Here is a 15,722-nt window from a genome sequence, read left to right as displayed (position 1 = left end):
TATCAGTGTAAACACAGGTGCCAGCTGGTCAGCGCAGGTCTTAAGGACACGTCCGCTAATACCGTCTGGTCCAGCCGCTTTCCTGGTGTTTACACGTCTAAACGCCCTCCTCACGTCGCGCTCCGTCACAGTGAGTGTCTCCGCCCCTCCGGCCGGGAGCGCAGCGGGCTGTCGGCTTCCCGACTCAAAGCGCGCAAAGAAGATGTTGAGTTCATCAGCCAGAGAAGCGTCGGCACTCACCGGGTGTGTGTGTGGTGCTTTGTAGTCCGTGATGGTGCGTAGTCCCTGCCACAGTCCCCTGGGGTCAGACTGTTGTAGTTGCTGTTCCAGTCTGCGGCCGTAGCGATGTTTAGCCTCTTTCACCGCTCTGCGGACGTTGTATGATGCAACCTTGTAGTCCTCCATGTTCCCTGAGGCGAGGCCGGAGTTGTAGGCAACGGTGCGGGACCTCAGGGCGTCGCGGACAGATTTATCCACCCACGGCTTCTGGTTGGGAAAAGTCCTGATGGTCCTCCTAAGTGAAGTGTCTTCAACAACTTTCCCAATAAATCCCACAACAGTTTCCGTAAACTCCTCGATGTCTCCGCCTGCGCTGCTGCGAAACATGTCCCAGTCGGTTGAATCCAACGCACCCTGCAGAGCGGCCTCTGTTTGATCAGACCACCGTGTCACTTCTCTCACAGCAGGGGGTTCCTGCCTGAGCCGTTGTTTGTATTTCGGCATGAGAAGGACAGAGGTGTGGTCAGACTTCCCAAAAGGCGGAAGAGGCTTTGCTTTGTAGCCATCTTTGAATGGAGAGTAGCAGTGGTCTAGGGTCCTCTCTCCTCTGGTGGGGCAGTCGATGTGTTGAATCAATTCCGGTATCAGCTTTTTCAAGTTTGCACTGTTAAAGTCCCCGGCTACGATGAGAGCCGCATCACGCTGGTTAGCCTGATAGGTGGAAATAGCCTCATGTAGCTCGGATAGTGCAGTGTTTGTGTCCGCCTGAGGTGGAATATAGACGGCGCTGAAGATGACCGAAGTGAACTCGCGGGGCAGGTAGTGGGGACGGCATTTCAGGGTTAGGAGCTCCAGGTTAGGTGAACATGATTGTTTCAGAGGGACAAAATTCCTACTGTCACACCAGTTGTTATTAATCATTAGGCACACACCTCCTCCTCTTGATTTTCCAGACTCACTCGTTCTGTCCGTGCGATGAACACTGAAGCACTCCGACGGCTGTACGGCGTGGTCCGGTATGAGGGGGTTCAGCCATGTCTCCGTGAGACAGATGATGTTGCAGTCCCTTATGTCCCTCTGAAACTGTATCCTGGTCCTGAGTTCGTCCAGCTTGTTATCCAGTGACTGGACATTAGCCAACAGGATGCTCGGCAGTGGCGTTTGGTGCGCTCTGCGCCTCAGCCTCTCTCTTAGGCCGGCTCTTTTCCCTCGGGGCCTTGTCCGTGACCTGGTCCGTCCTTTGTTTGAGCTGGCCCACTGGAAACGCAGTATCTCCTGGGGCCAAGCCGGGTCGGGAGAAAAAGGTGTCAGAATACAGCCAGAGTGCTGTATTCTGATATTAAAAAGAGTCTGTCTGTCATACGTGATATGACACAGAGCAGGCGGAATTATAAAGTCCAAAATTAGAGCTAAACCTAATATATACAAACAAAGCGTAGGAGCAGGTACGACGGCTGCTGACCTCACCGGCGCCATCTTGAATAATCCAGGTTAAACTGGATAATTTCCCACAGCACATTTGACGATATCCCACGGCACACTAGTGTGCCGCGGCACACTGGTTGAAAAACACTGTCCTAGCGCACCAGCTCGGTGTCCCCAGCCTTTCTGGAAATCTAACCAGCAACTGTATTATCTGCCCTGAGGTTACCTGGTGAGTCATATTTAGACAAAGTAGTCTCAGCTCCCAACTGTCACCCTGAATGTATTCCAACAAGTTAATGAATATTCGTTGGCACCTATATTAGCATATTTTTCAGGAAATTAGCATAGCCAGTGACATACATGTCAGCATGAGGGAAACAGCTGAATCAGAGGGCATGCAGAGAGTGGGCAGATCAACCCCTGAGGGGACACCAGGTCAGCATTCATTATGTTCATGAGCTGGACAAGATACAGAGAGGCCTGACAGAGAGGAGGAGGCAAAGGCCCAGCAGGTTTAGAGACAGGTAAAAGCTCACTGACTGTCTGACTTCCTGTCAGTGGGTGGAGCCAACAGGCTGAAATATTCCTGAAATATATGGCGACTTTTAAAGCTGATGAGATTCATGACATAATGTTTTGTTGTAACATTTAAAAAATACATAAAATTACAGCAGGGAACTGAATATTTTTCAGATGTAAGTTTGAAATGCCCACATCTGAAAGTACCATCACTACTTTCTTAATCTGGCAGATGTGCTCAGATACAGTATACAGTCAAAGAAATGTACAACTTTACTGATATATCTGCATATTTGTGCAGGGTCTTTACCATACAATATAAAGCACCTTGATGTGACACTGTATGTGACAGTGTTAATTTTGACAGCAAATTTTGATTTAGTTTTAGTCATAGTGTTTTGACAAAAATGTAATTTAGTTTTAGTCCTAACTTAGTCATCTGAATAGTTTGTTTTAGTCTAGTTTTAGTCGACAAATTATCATGAGAATATAGACGAGTAATTCTACAGTCGATTTAGTCGACTAAAATATATCCATCCATCCATCCATTCTCTTCCGCTTATCCGGGGCCGGGTCACGGGGGCAGGAGCCTAAGCAGAGAAGCCCAGGCTTCCCTCTCCCCAGCCACCTCCTCCAGCTCATCCGGGGGGACCCCAAGGCCAGGCCAGCCGAGAGATATAATCTCTCCAGTGTGTCCTGGGTCTACCACGGGGCCTCCTTCCGGTGGGACATGCCCAGAACACCTCACCCAAGAGGCAGCCAGGAGGCATCCTAATCAGATGCCCGAGCCACCTCAACTGGCTCCTTTCGATGTGGAGGAGCAGTGGCTCTACTCTGAGCCCCTCTCGGATGGCCGCACTCCTCACCTTATCTCTAAGGGAGAGGCCAGCCACCCTTCGAAGGAAACTCATTTCTGCTGCTTGTATTCACGATCATGTCTGTCAAACTGTGTTATTGTTTACCTTTTTTTTAATAGATTCAACAAAAGAAATGGGAACAAATGATGTGTTTAGTAACAGGCTGCTGGTAACAAAGTGCCTAAAGATAGAACTGTTTTTTATGTGTAGACACAACACTGCATCATCTGTGAGTTAGGCACCTTCTTTATGCTTGAATGATTCATGGGTCGGTGTTGAGTGGCTTAACAAACAAAAAAGATTCCTCTGAAAACGGTCAAGTACAAGGACAAGGAGTTTTTCATCTTGCTGTAGATATATATTTATATAGTTTCAAATCTTTATACCATGTTTGTACAATAATTTCATCATTCAGGCATCTTCTATCTTTTAGCATTAAAATCGCTTAAGTTCTGCGCTGTAGTATGTGTTTTCAGCCACATGGTGGCGGTGTATCCTCACTATAGATTGCTTTTGTCCTTATGAGAGTCAGTTTTATGGCTTCTTTTGCCATTGTGTGATTGGAACAAAGATCACACACAGATATGAGAAAGATATGAAAAAAATCTGCATTTATTTTTGTAGCACATACTGTATGCATCCAGCGGTCTTACATTAGGATGGAGACACAGTGATGGAGACACTGTTTTCCTGCTGTTAATACCACCTTTAGTTTACTTTAATTATCCATTTTCTGGTTCATTGTGGGCTGTGTTGTACAGCTTTAAGCCATTAGTGTTACTGTGTCTGCAGCCTGTGGAAGCAGACAGGTGATAGGTGGCTTTTATATTTAGATTGGAAACAACACAAAAGAAAGTTTCCATCGTGACCTGTCCCAGAATGTAACTGGCCAATGCAGAAGCGAGCTGAGTGGAGGTGAGTGCAGTGAGATGTAATCAATACAGCACTAAATCAGGTCAGCGTCACTGAGAGATCTGATCTGATTAGGATAATAAAGCACAAAGAAATCAAAAGTCATACATGTTTTCAAAGCAGCGGCAGAGGATTATACACACTAAGACAGAACTGCAGAGTGTGTGTGTGTGTGTGTGTGTGTGTGTACATTTAAGCCAGGTTTCCAGTTCAGCCAGACCTACGCCCTGCACTTCTTTGTGCATTTCTCAGGGGTCTTCCCTTTCTTTTCATTCTGTCTTCATTGTTCCCACTTCCTCTCGTTTCTCTCCAACCTGCCTGGCCGTCCTCAGGTGAAGCTGCCTTCTCACATCTCTCTGAATGCATTGTGTCTGCCCTCAATACAGCCACTGTGGAAAGACACCGATCAGATGAAAATCTGAGGCAGCTATTGTGAGGATAAATATAGCAGTAAACGCAAAATTGTGTGCTGGGTAGGACTGATTTCTTGTTATGTAGTATTATTATTAGTATTATGGAGAAAATACCCCCCCCCCCCCCCCCCAGCAAACATTACATTACTTTTTGTTTTTTGTTTGGGGGGGTTAACCTCCGACCGGGTGAATTTTCTTAAAAGAAACATTGATTTAGTTTTACTCATGTGCACCTCTGATTTTTTTTTTTTCAACTCCTCCATAAGGTGTCATCCATGTTTCATCCACTTCTTTGTTGCTCTGGGATTGGTTACAAGAGTGGCTCCTCCCCGGCAAGGGCAGCTGATCCTCTGCAGCCGGACTCACCTGTGAAAGCTGCTCCAGCAACAACAGTCACCCTTACCATCAGCGGTAAAACCCTGACCAGAAGAACGAGGAGAAACCTGCTGAACAACTGAGCTCCAGGTAAGAACTGTTCAGGTCTTTCTCCTCTGTTCCAATTACTGATCAAAGTATAGCTGAATAAGGGAAAAAGTTTTCACAATGAAGATTTAAATTTCCCAGAGCCTTGAAATCTACTAGATCCTGATTCTTCTTAAATAACTCACTGACAAGGAAATAATAACGTTACTTTGTATCCCTGATTCAATGTCTTTTTGCTACATCTCTGACAATTGTTTGGTGAAAGGCAGTCATAAAACTTTTCATTCTAAGTTTTTGTCTTGGCTCATGCATTAATCTATAATATTCTTTGAAGAATATTAAAGATTAATGACAGACTTTAGATATGAGAGTGTGCCGTGACTTTTAGCCTTTTCAGAGCATTCTGGTGTCTTTGTCGTTCTTTGACACAAAAAATAGTATAATATATTATAAAAACACAAACTTGTAGCTTCATGACACCACTGATAACTGATAACTGTCTGTGCAGTGGACGCCATGGCCTCCGCCCTCTCTGTGCGCTCGGTGCGTCAGCTCTCCTTCTCCAACATCTCTGTGAGGGCCGGAAAGATAATCGTCCCCTTCCGGAGATTCACCCGTCGGCAAGGTAAAGCTGGAGGTGGTCACGAAATACCTGCTGCTGGTGTTTTTCACAGTGTGTTGATGGTATGTTCTGTGGCCTGATGTGAAGGAGAAATACTTCAGCTGACAGTGATCCATGGTGTTTACAGCAAAGTGAGTGTGGACCTTAGTAGCGCAGAGCTTTGCAGGAGTTTGCTTGCTATTTTTCACATTTGTGTGTCCATTCTGAGAACCAAATTAACAGAGGAGACACTGATTAGCTCCAGATGCCTGTATCAGGACACCTGTCAATCAAAGTGTCCCCAATATCAGGATCGATGAATTATAAAACACAAAACAAAAAAACAATCACCTCCACTGAGTTGTCTTAAAGAGGGAATCTATTCATCGATTTCAAAACTTTTTTGGCTGTAAATATGGTTTTTAATGCTGTAAAGTTGAGCATTTAATATGGGAGTTTATGGGAATTGAATCAGGAGCTAGTGGCCACCTGAGGTACCAACCTGGAAGTGCCACATCTGCTACTTGGTTCTTTATGCAGAAGCAGGAACATTTTTGATCTACACATGCAGAAAGACTGCATTAAATGAGCTGTGTTATTTCCAGATATCATCATATGACTGTACACAAAAGGTACAAACCTGCACTAATAATGCACTTCTGTTGATGACCACAAATTAAGCTGAACTTTGAGGAATATGGGAAGAATCAGGCTGGGATACTTTGTCACAGAAGTCTCACATAGCAGGAACAAGTCGGCTTCAGACACGTTCTGTGCAGTTTATATGAGGGTGTTACCTGGATGAGGTGGGAAGGAGGGAGCACACTTGCTCATGGTGAATGCATTACAATATTAGCTGTGTTATTTTCATATCTGTGCAATTCAACACCACACTGACACTGTAATAAGGAACTGGCAGATTAAAGATACCCCTCTGCAAATTACCCACACCCACCCCACCAGTTTTCTATCAGGTGTATGGTTCTGTTCTTTTCATTTTTACTCTTTTTTTAGTCATTGTGAATAAATGTGTGTTTTTAATGACTTACTCGGCTGACTTGCTGCCCCATCTTGTGGTACAAATTGATATTTCAATAAATTTCTTCAGCACAACACCTGGGTCTTTGATTTTTGTCATATTCTGTCCAGTCTGACTCAGGGTTATAATAGTTTTGGATTTTACATTATAGTTTAGTTTTAGTTAGTTTTTACTTTTTTTTCTCTAATTCAGTTAGTTTTAATTAGTTTTCAGAGTGGTTTTTCTCATTTTTATTAGTTTTTATTTTTGGTTTCATGCGTAGTTTTAGTTAGTTTAGTTAGTTTCAGTATTAGTTTTAGTATTTTCATACCTAATCAGGTGCAAGATTCAACGCGCAAAAGTGACTATTGTAGGAGTCGGTGGAAGGAGACACGAGCAGGTATGTAGTCTCAGCTTTATTAGGTAAACTCACAACAAACTACAACTCCAAATATAACTCCTGCAAAAGGAGGAGTCAAGCCCTTTTATCCTAGGCCTCTCTCTCCCGCCTTTTCCCTATCTATTCCGGTCTCTCTCTTCGCAATAAGAGCTTGGGGCATTCTGGTGTGAAATGTGCATATATGTGGCCACCACACTATTGTGTAATGAAAACTTGACAAAAGATACCATTTAAAGAAATATATTCAACAACCAGCTGTTCACAAGACAGAAGCACTACATGCTAAATGTGTGTAATATTAAGGACACACATGAACATCAGCAGGGAGAAACAAAGAAAAACATGAACTCCCAAACTCAATAAATTCTACAATAAACTCCACAATAAAGTTCAGCATCAGTGCAGCAGATTAATAACACCTACATGTGGTGTTTGACAAAAACAAACTCTTTGAAGGAGTCAAAGCTCAATTCCAGCTGCATCCTGATGTTCTCACCACCTGAAGCTGCTTCTGGTTTGGAGCTAGCTTGGTTAGATGCTGCTGATTAGACTTGCAGGGTCTTTGTACATAACCTACGGAAGTGTCCGACCTCATGTCCACATTTATGCTTGTGTAGCTGGATTGTGTGTGTTAATTACCTTATGGTCGTGTGCAGGTGTTTGTACTCAAAGAGCCTCCATACGGGACTCTGCCGCTTTCTCTGCAGACTGCAGCCATTACTTTGCGGACCAGCACATGCGCACTCACTCACACAGCTGTCCTGTGGCGCTCCCAGCTTAAACTCGGAGAGCGGAAAAAATGATTTCATATCAATCCACAAGGCTTAAAAAAAAAAACAAGTAAATGAAAGTCAGCTTATCGATAATTTCAGTTAGTTTTAGTTAGTTTTGTAAACTCACAATTCCGTTTTAATTAGTTATCGTTTTTTCCTTTTAATTATAGTTTTTATTTATTTCAGTTAACGACAATGTTTTTTCAATTTCAGTTTTCGTTATTTCGTTCGTTTTCGTTAACTATAATAACCCTGGTCTGACTACATTTACATTCTCTGCGTGAAAGCTGATTTATTTGATTTAATTTAGTCCTTCAACCTCTTCGTTTTTATCTGCAGATTTGAGGCAGAGGCCACCCTCTGCCAGTCAGTAGAGAGGGACTGTCAGGCTCTGAGGAGAGCAAAGTCGGACCACGACCAGATCATCTCCACTCTGCGAGGAGACCTAGACAGCCTGAAGGAAGAGCTTTATTTCCTCAAGAAAAATCACGAGGAGGTGAGACTGCTCACAAATTAATCGGATTAATCAGTGTTTACTTATCAGTGAAATTAGTTTAGTTCTGATCATCTTCACCTTTCAAATGAAACAGGTTCATATAAAACCTGATCAGTTTGTTTTCCACCACAAGCTTTAAACAGTGTTCAGTGTCTGAAGCACCGATTGTGTTGAGCACAGCGACACACCCTTCATCTTTGTAACCAGAAGGCTTCAAGATAGCAGGATCACGCCAATGTACACAAAGAAGGAACCGGCAACTGTGTGTGTTTAGACACACAGGTGTGGTGTGCAGGATGTAGAGTTGAAGGTCATTTGCATGTTGTTTTAAATGTATAAAATTAGATTGACTGTAATTATAGTGTTATAATAATTAAAGTCCAACACAGCTAATTTTTCTCATAGCCTGAATTTAAAAGGACAAAAAAAATTGTTGCAGCAATTAATAACTGCAAAAGAAAAGAAGGAAGGAACCCCAAGGTGTGTTTGATGCAGGCACCGTTTTATCTGCTTTATAAATGTCACATAAATATCTCAGATGAATCCACTGGTTTGTAACAGATGCGAGGTGCATGTGAGAAACTCAGCCAGGGGTGATGCTCTTTAAGGGAGCAATTTGGCTTTTCCTTGAGGCGTCACATGTTGCGAATACAAATTTTACAAGTAAAGATTTAAAACACAGTGAAGAACGTAGCAAAGAGCTGTTAAGTTCAGTTTCGGTGTTAGAAACATTGATCTGATTTTGTGGCATCAGTGCTGAACATATAGCAGACATTATTATGCAGCTACTTAACAGTGATGGAGACAGAGGTGGGGGTTTTTGTCCATGTTGTGCATCAATTCAGCAGCTATTGGAAGTTCACTCCTTCATGGAAGCTGCCTCACAATGTGTGCAAAAGTTTTCACTAAAAACACGCAGCTGCAAAACTAATCTGACAAAGTACATTCGCATTTTAACTGAATCTAACCTACTTCTGCTGCACTGACAGGCTAGCTTGTTAAAAGCTAAGAGCAAATTAAGCAAAGTGGATGCTGTTAAAGTTTGTTTACCTGCTCTCATGCTGGTGGCGTGAGAAAAACTTTGCTCAACAAGCTTTTCTGCACGAGCTAAACTGAATGTCAGGCTTTTTTCTAAATTACAACACTCACACCGGTCCCTAAACATCACAGTTCACAAGCTTAAGTCATCAGAGGCACACTCAGACCCGTCAGAGGTTATAAATGATAAACTGTAAACAATATTAGTGGTTTTCTTCTGAAATATCAGTCCTGTGTATTAAAAGCACTTTAACTTATGAATTTGACTTCACATTTTACTTCAGGGCAACTTTGGAGCGCATGAAAAATGTTACTGAAAAAGTTAAATTCACAAAATGAAACTTTAATTTTTCATTTGCAACTATTATTTGATGGAAAGATGAAAAACTGTGAATCTGTTGCTGTTATCTGGCTACAGCGGATGAAATCTGCTTTTACTGTACCCATCGAACACAGAGTCTGTGTCTATCTCTCTGAAACAGGGATCGTTTGCATGCTACTGTAACCACTGATTTCAAATGCTAAACAATCAGCTGATGTTGCAGAAAACTGTTGGGCTACTGCTGTAAGTGCAGTCCATGTTGTCTTGTTAGTGTGCTATATTTAAGCTATGTTGCAAGTTAAGTATACAAGTAAGATAAAGATAAATACCAGCTGTGTGCTGCATCCTTATATTGTTTTTCTTCTGTCCCTTCTTTGATTTACTGCAGGAAATGTGCTCCCTGAAGGCCCGGCTGGCCAATGAGCAGGTGAATGTGGAGGTGGATGCAGCTCAGGGTCCTGACCTGGGGGCCATCTTGGCTGAACTCAGGGTCCAATATGAAGGCATCACTCGCAAGAACAAGGAGGAGGCGGAGGCCTGGTACCTAAAGAAGGTCCATCACTGCATGAAGCAGCTCCTGCTCTTCTGTCTTCTCTTCACTATAAATAAATATCTGTATTCTTTCACCTATCCAATATTGTCAAAATTAGAAACATCCTGTCTCAGGGTGATGCTGAAAAACGACTCCATGTAATTATTAAATTGTTCTGGAAGCTCCCTGAAAAACCCTTAGCTGGTCTAAAACACTGCAGCGAGTACAATAGAGATAATTTGTCTCACTTAATTGTTCACTGGCTTCTTGTTAAATACACAGTTTAATGTCAAAGCTTTCTTTTTCACATAGAAAGTCTTGAACTTGTTGTATCCTTAAAGACCTCAGTATATCATATTATCCCATCAGAGCACTTCACTCTCAGACTGCAGACTTACTTGTGGTTCCCAGAGATTTTAAAAGCAGAGCCTTCAGCCATCAGGACCCTCTCCTGTGGAGCCAGATCCCAGCTTGAGTTCAGCAGACAGACAGTCTCTCTACTTTTACAATTAGGATTCAAACTTTCCTTTATGATAAAACTTATAGTTGGAGCTGGACGACATCAAGTACTTATCCTCCCACCACCCCTTTTTGCTCATCATGCATTTTTATGGTACTACATTAACTTTTGCCCCTTTTCTCTTTCCCTTCACCCCCACCCCTCTCCTCCCCCCAGCCAGCTGGAGCAGACCCTGGTTCTGCTCATGGTCTCTTCCTGTTAAAAGGAAATTCTTCCTCCCCACTGTTTCCAAGTGCTTGCTCATAGTGTGTCGTCTGATTTTTGGGGTTCTCTATCTAACTCTATCTAGTTGTAGGGTCTCTACTTTACAATAGAACGCACCTTGAAATGACTGCTGTGGTGAACTGTTTTGAATATTTTTTATTATTATTATTTTGTGTGTTTACAGTTAGAGGCAGTGCAGTCGGAGGTCAAAGAAAGCAATGAAGCTCTGCGTTGCGCCCAAAGTGAGCTCAGTGAGAGGCGACGTTTCCTGCAGGCTCTGGAGGTCGAGCTCGACAACCTTCGTAAACAGGTACAGTACAGCTCGTGCACATGCATATGAATCATTTCCTTTTGTACCTCCTTGCCATCTTCAGCTTCAAGGTTTCCGTGAGATCGAGATATTAGAAAGCCTGTGAGATGGCGCATCAATGACCGGTCCTCCCCGCATCGCACACATGTCAGGACTAGCTGTACGTAACAGCTGCCTTCTTTTTGTCAGCAAAGACCTGCTACTTTATAGAGATACAATGTACATGGCAAATTCATAATGTTTCTATAATCAATCAGCGTGACAAGACATAAAAAGCATGTGAACGCAGATCAAACAGCATACAGAGATGTAGCTCTCAGACTTTTGTGCAGCCTGATCGCACAGTCGGTGCAGACATAATATTATGCTGACAGGTAAACTGCTCAACAGGTAAACTTACAAAGCAGCACTGGGTGGTAAAGTCATTTGACTGATTGTCTGACAGTGGTGGCACTCTGCATGGTGCTTGCGAACAGTGAGAGTTAATCCCGATGCTTTAAATTTCACCCTCATCGTATTTACCTTCATCCTTAATGTTCCTGCTGTTGCCTGAAGACTTAATTACATTTTAGAGGAGCGGTGTCAGGTTTTTAAAGTTACACCTTCATATTTTCTCCCCAAATTAAGACTGCCATACAACGTTTTGTGAACCCAAGATGGAGTATTTCCTTCTTTATGCTTAGATTGGTTCGTTTTAATCTCCTGAACATTTGCTTGTTGGTGTTGAGAATCCTTTTACAGCATTATTTCTTCCTTCTGATAGTCACTGCCCCTCAGCACACTGATCATGAGAACAGTGATCATTTCATTTGGCTGTCTGAAAAATTGCAAATAAGCATTTTTAATAAACTTTAAAAATGCTTATTTTTGTTTTGTCTTTTAATGTTACACTTAAACTCAGGGGTAGGGCAGTGCCAACGTAGATAAAGTAAAGAAAGGACCACATATCAGATAACTGACTTGAAACATGGAGTTTGCAAAGACAATATCAAAATCCACCTAAATGCATTATTTAAATTACCACATTGTGCCAGTTGTCTGACAGGCACCACTGTCCATCTCACTGATTAAGAAATTGCAATAAATTAAATAGCAACACATTTACTGAGTCATTTGCCTCAGAATTCCTTAGTATAATGCTGCCTCCTAATGATGCTTTGGGTTCTTCTGATCTCCCTTGAGAACCTTGGGGATCAGACTGGGTTGTCTCAGTGTGTATTTTGCCTGTGTGTGCTTCAGTTGTGTAGACTGTTATCTCTGCTTCCCAGGATGGAAATGTTATTCCTTAAACTCAGTTCTTGATGGCATACAGAGAATTCTTACTGTTGAAGGTATGTTGAAATTATACCCAGGTGGAATATCAGAGGAAAAGATGTTACGCTATATTGCCAAAAGCATTCACTCAGCCATCCAAATCACTGAATTCAAGTGTTCTAATCAAACCGAGCACCTACCTGTAGGCATGCAGACTGTTTCTACAAACATTAGTGAAAGAATGGGTCGCTCTCAGGAGCTCAGTGAATGCCAGTGTGGTACTGTGATAGGATGCTGCCTGTGCAACAAGTCCAGTCATGAAATTTCCTCGCTACTAAATATTCCACAGTCAGCTGTTAGTGGGGTTATAGCAAAGTGAAAGTGATTGGGAACGACAGCAAATCAGCCACGAAGCAGTAGGCCATAAATACATGAATTAACGAGAACTTGACTGGCGTGCACAGAGTCCTGACCTCAACCCAACAAAACGCCTTTGAGATGAATTAGAGCGGAGACTGTGCCAGGCCTTCTCAGCCTACATCAGTGTCTGACCTCACAAATGCGCTTCTGGAAAAATAGTCAAAAATTGCCACAAATCTTGTGGAAACCCTTCCCAGAAAATTTGATGCGGTTATAGCTGCGAAGGGTGGACTGACATTATATTAAAACCTATGAATTAAGAATGGGATGTCACTCAAGTTCGTGTGTGTGTGCGTGAAGGTCAATGAGATGAATACTTGTGGTGACATAGTGCATCTTCTATGGCCGTTCATCACCAGTATGTTGTGTTTCCAGGTCAGCGTGTTGGAGGGAAACCTTGGAGAAATGGGACATAAGTACTCCGTGGAGATGGACCGTCTTCAAGCCATTCTGACGCAACTGGAGGATGAGCTGTCACAGCTGCGTTTGGACATGCAGCGCAACAAGACCGACTACGAGCAGCTGCTGCGTGTCAAGCAGAACCTGGAAATGGAAATTGCCACCTACAGGAGGCTGCTGGAAGGAGAGGAAGTGTAAGCAAGTAAAACGAAAAGGGAACCTCAAGGATACACAGTTTTATAACAACAGCCTTTCCAGGATTGAGTCAAATGATTTTTTTTTAATGAAAAAACAAGTGACTCATACTTTCTGCTACACAGAAGGCATTTGTGTATTTATTTAGACTTCATATTAATGGACTGGTTAATAATTAACACCTTATATCTTTATTTGTTATTTGCTTTTGTACATGTGTTATATGGATTAAACTTTGGACAGTTAAAGCTAAACTAGAAGCAGCTGTGGTTTCATATTCAGCTCTGAATAACAGGTGAACTGTTGCTAAGGTGTAAAAATGATGCTATCCAAAAAAGAAAGTGAGAGAAAGAATAGATGCTAAAATACAATAAATAAGCAGACAAAAAAACATAAGAGCAAAGTCAATTTCCCACAAAGTAGAACTGTGTGTATATCAAATATTGACTGAACCTGGTTTCTGCTTTGTTGCCACTGATTATGATCTGATATCATTTTATCCTACAGGGTGAAAGAAACTCCACCTCCTAAAAGTAAGTTCAGATTGTTCCATGATTGTTAGTAAATCTCTTGCAGAGAAGGAAAACTACTTGAACCTTCTGTTTATGAGCTCATGTGGGGCTGCAGGTCACAAAGACTGGTTCCCTCAGTCTGAGCGTGTCATCTGTAAGTTTAGGTTGGCTAACGGGGTCTAACAGGTTTCCAGCTCAGCACATGCTTATTCGGTAGCTTGTAGCGTAGTGCTGCATGGACAAATAACTGGAGGTTGAAGCCCTTTTGATGATGAAATGTATCATCACTCAGAACCTCTCATTTTCACCCACAATAAACAACAAACCCAGATTTTAAAAAAAGGCGTACTCGTCAGCATTCTCAGCTCTCTGCATGCGCGTGTATGTAAACTAGCAGATATGACCCAGGCCACAGAATCTATACGCCTGAATATGGTGAGCCTGGAAATTGTGGCCCATCCTTTGGTGTGCTCTGGGCACAGAAAGTTTGAAAATCACTGCTGTATGGTATTCAGTGTCTTACCAGAGGCCAGGATCCATTATCGCTCCAAGGATTCCATGTTTCTATTTAAAGTCTGTATGAAGCATAGAACGGAGGGCTGTTGTCTTTTCTTTCTGCTACAGTCGTTTATGTTGTTCTCGTAAAGCTGGTTATGTGTAGTCATATTACATCCCTCCAGTAGGCCAACAATCCAGAAAAATCAGATCCTTTCCTTAGTTATTCCGACTCAATACCCACTCATGATCATAAAACCCAAAACAGCACACAGTAAATCATGACTCACTCAGTCACAGCTGGAATTCCTTTTCTAGAGTGCAGCTTCAGTATAAACTACTTCTGCAGGTGTTGCACTGTTAATGATGCTTTTGTGGCTCCAGATTGGAAACGTTAATGTGACTAATCCTGGTTAACTCCTGTGTTACAGAAGACCCTGATGTGAGGACCAGGAAGATTGTGAAGGTCGTCACTCAGACAATGATCAATGGCAAAGTGGTTGATGAGTCCAGTGAGGTGGAGCAGATCGAGGAACGCAAAAAATGAAATTATTGTCCTTTTTATTTACTCTTTACTGTGTCTGAAGTAGGGCGGCAACAATATCAGATTTTCACTAAATGATAATCTTGGTCAAAAGAATTCACAGTAATGGCATTATTGTGACACCTTAAAAAGAAAGAAAAAAATATTTGTTTATGCAGTTTGTGCTTTGAGGAAAATTGCATTCAAAATACATTTAAGAAGTTTGAGACACAAAGGCACGAAAATTAAGAATTACAGTAATTTACAACATAATCACACGTATTGTTAACAAAAACACCAACTGTGACCCAAACTCTGTGTCCTGAAGACATATAAAAATAACTTCTTTGATGCATATTACTTAATTACTTTATTTTTTTGTCCCATCCAGTAATTTGGAAAAGAACAAAAATGGCAGATTTTTCTAGCACAGAGTGAAGATTAGGATCATCACCAGTGATGACGCACATATTTGATGAATCTTAAATATTGCAGTTATCGTCAGCATCAGTACACTGAAACAGCCAGATTCATCTTGGAAATGTACTGAAATGAAATGAAAGTTCAGCCTGACTAAAAATTTATAACAGCTTCTGGATCTGCTTCACTCTGCAGATTAGAAAGTTCAGGACTTCACTGTGATGTTCACTGTTGTGCTTTTCAGACAGCCTTTAAATAAAATCTTATTTTCCTAAAATTCCTTTGAAATTTTAAACCTGTTTTCATTGCAAATCAAATTCTTGCCACTATTTTCTAAAATAGCATTTCATTATTAACATATTCTAGTTCTGCAGTCTGAGAAATAATTATTTAGGAGCTGATTCTGTAAATAAAATGCATAAAAAATGTTATTTTTCAGTATCATGAATATTTTTATGCATGCAAGAGACTGTATTTAAACGGTAAGGGTATCTCTAGTTTATGAAACTATGCTTGTTTAGT

General features: G+C 41.9%; 1 protein-coding gene across 1 annotated transcript; it reads left to right on the top strand.

Annotated features, from left to right (window-relative positions):
- The first annotated feature begins 2,012 nt into the window (after positions 1 to 2,012).
- Positions 2,013 to 15,494, top strand: LOC115777724 (vimentin A2-like). The gene is made up of 9 exons (XM_030725686.1): positions 2,013 to 2,048; positions 4,773 to 4,810; positions 5,277 to 5,393; positions 7,900 to 8,056; positions 9,805 to 9,969; positions 10,857 to 10,982; positions 13,032 to 13,249; positions 13,758 to 13,783; positions 14,689 to 15,494. The coding sequence occupies exons 1-9, from the start codon at positions 2,013 to 2,015 to the stop codon at positions 14,802 to 14,804; spliced, it is 999 nt and encodes a 332-aa protein (XP_030581546.1). The 3' UTR covers positions 14,805 to 15,494.
- Positions 15,495 to 15,722: the final 228 nt, after the last annotated feature.

Source organism: Archocentrus centrarchus, unplaced genomic scaffold (assembly GCF_007364275.1).
Source record: "Archocentrus centrarchus isolate MPI-CPG fArcCen1 unplaced genomic scaffold, fArcCen1 scaffold_68_ctg1, whole genome shotgun sequence".
Lineage (NCBI taxonomy): Eukaryota > Metazoa > Chordata > Actinopteri > Cichliformes > Cichlidae > Archocentrus > Archocentrus centrarchus.
The sequence above is the reverse complement of the archived record's forward strand: the minus strand, read 5'-3'. Positions and strand labels throughout refer to the sequence as shown.

What these genes read in the sequence shown, in the direction of transcription:
- LOC115777724 (XM_030725686.1), top strand. Translation starts at nt 2,013, where the DNA reads ATGAGGGAAACAGCTGAATCAGAGGGCATGCAGAGA. An exon ending in GAGATTCACCCGTCGGCAAG is followed by an intron (nt 5,394 to 7,899) that starts GTAAAGCTGGAG and finishes TTTTATCTGCAG; the next exon opens with ATTTGAGGCAGAGGCCACCC. An exon ending in TCGACAACCTTCGTAAACAG is followed by an intron (nt 10,983 to 13,031) that starts GTACAGTACAGC and finishes TTGTGTTTCCAG; the next exon opens with GTCAGCGTGTTGGAGGGAAA.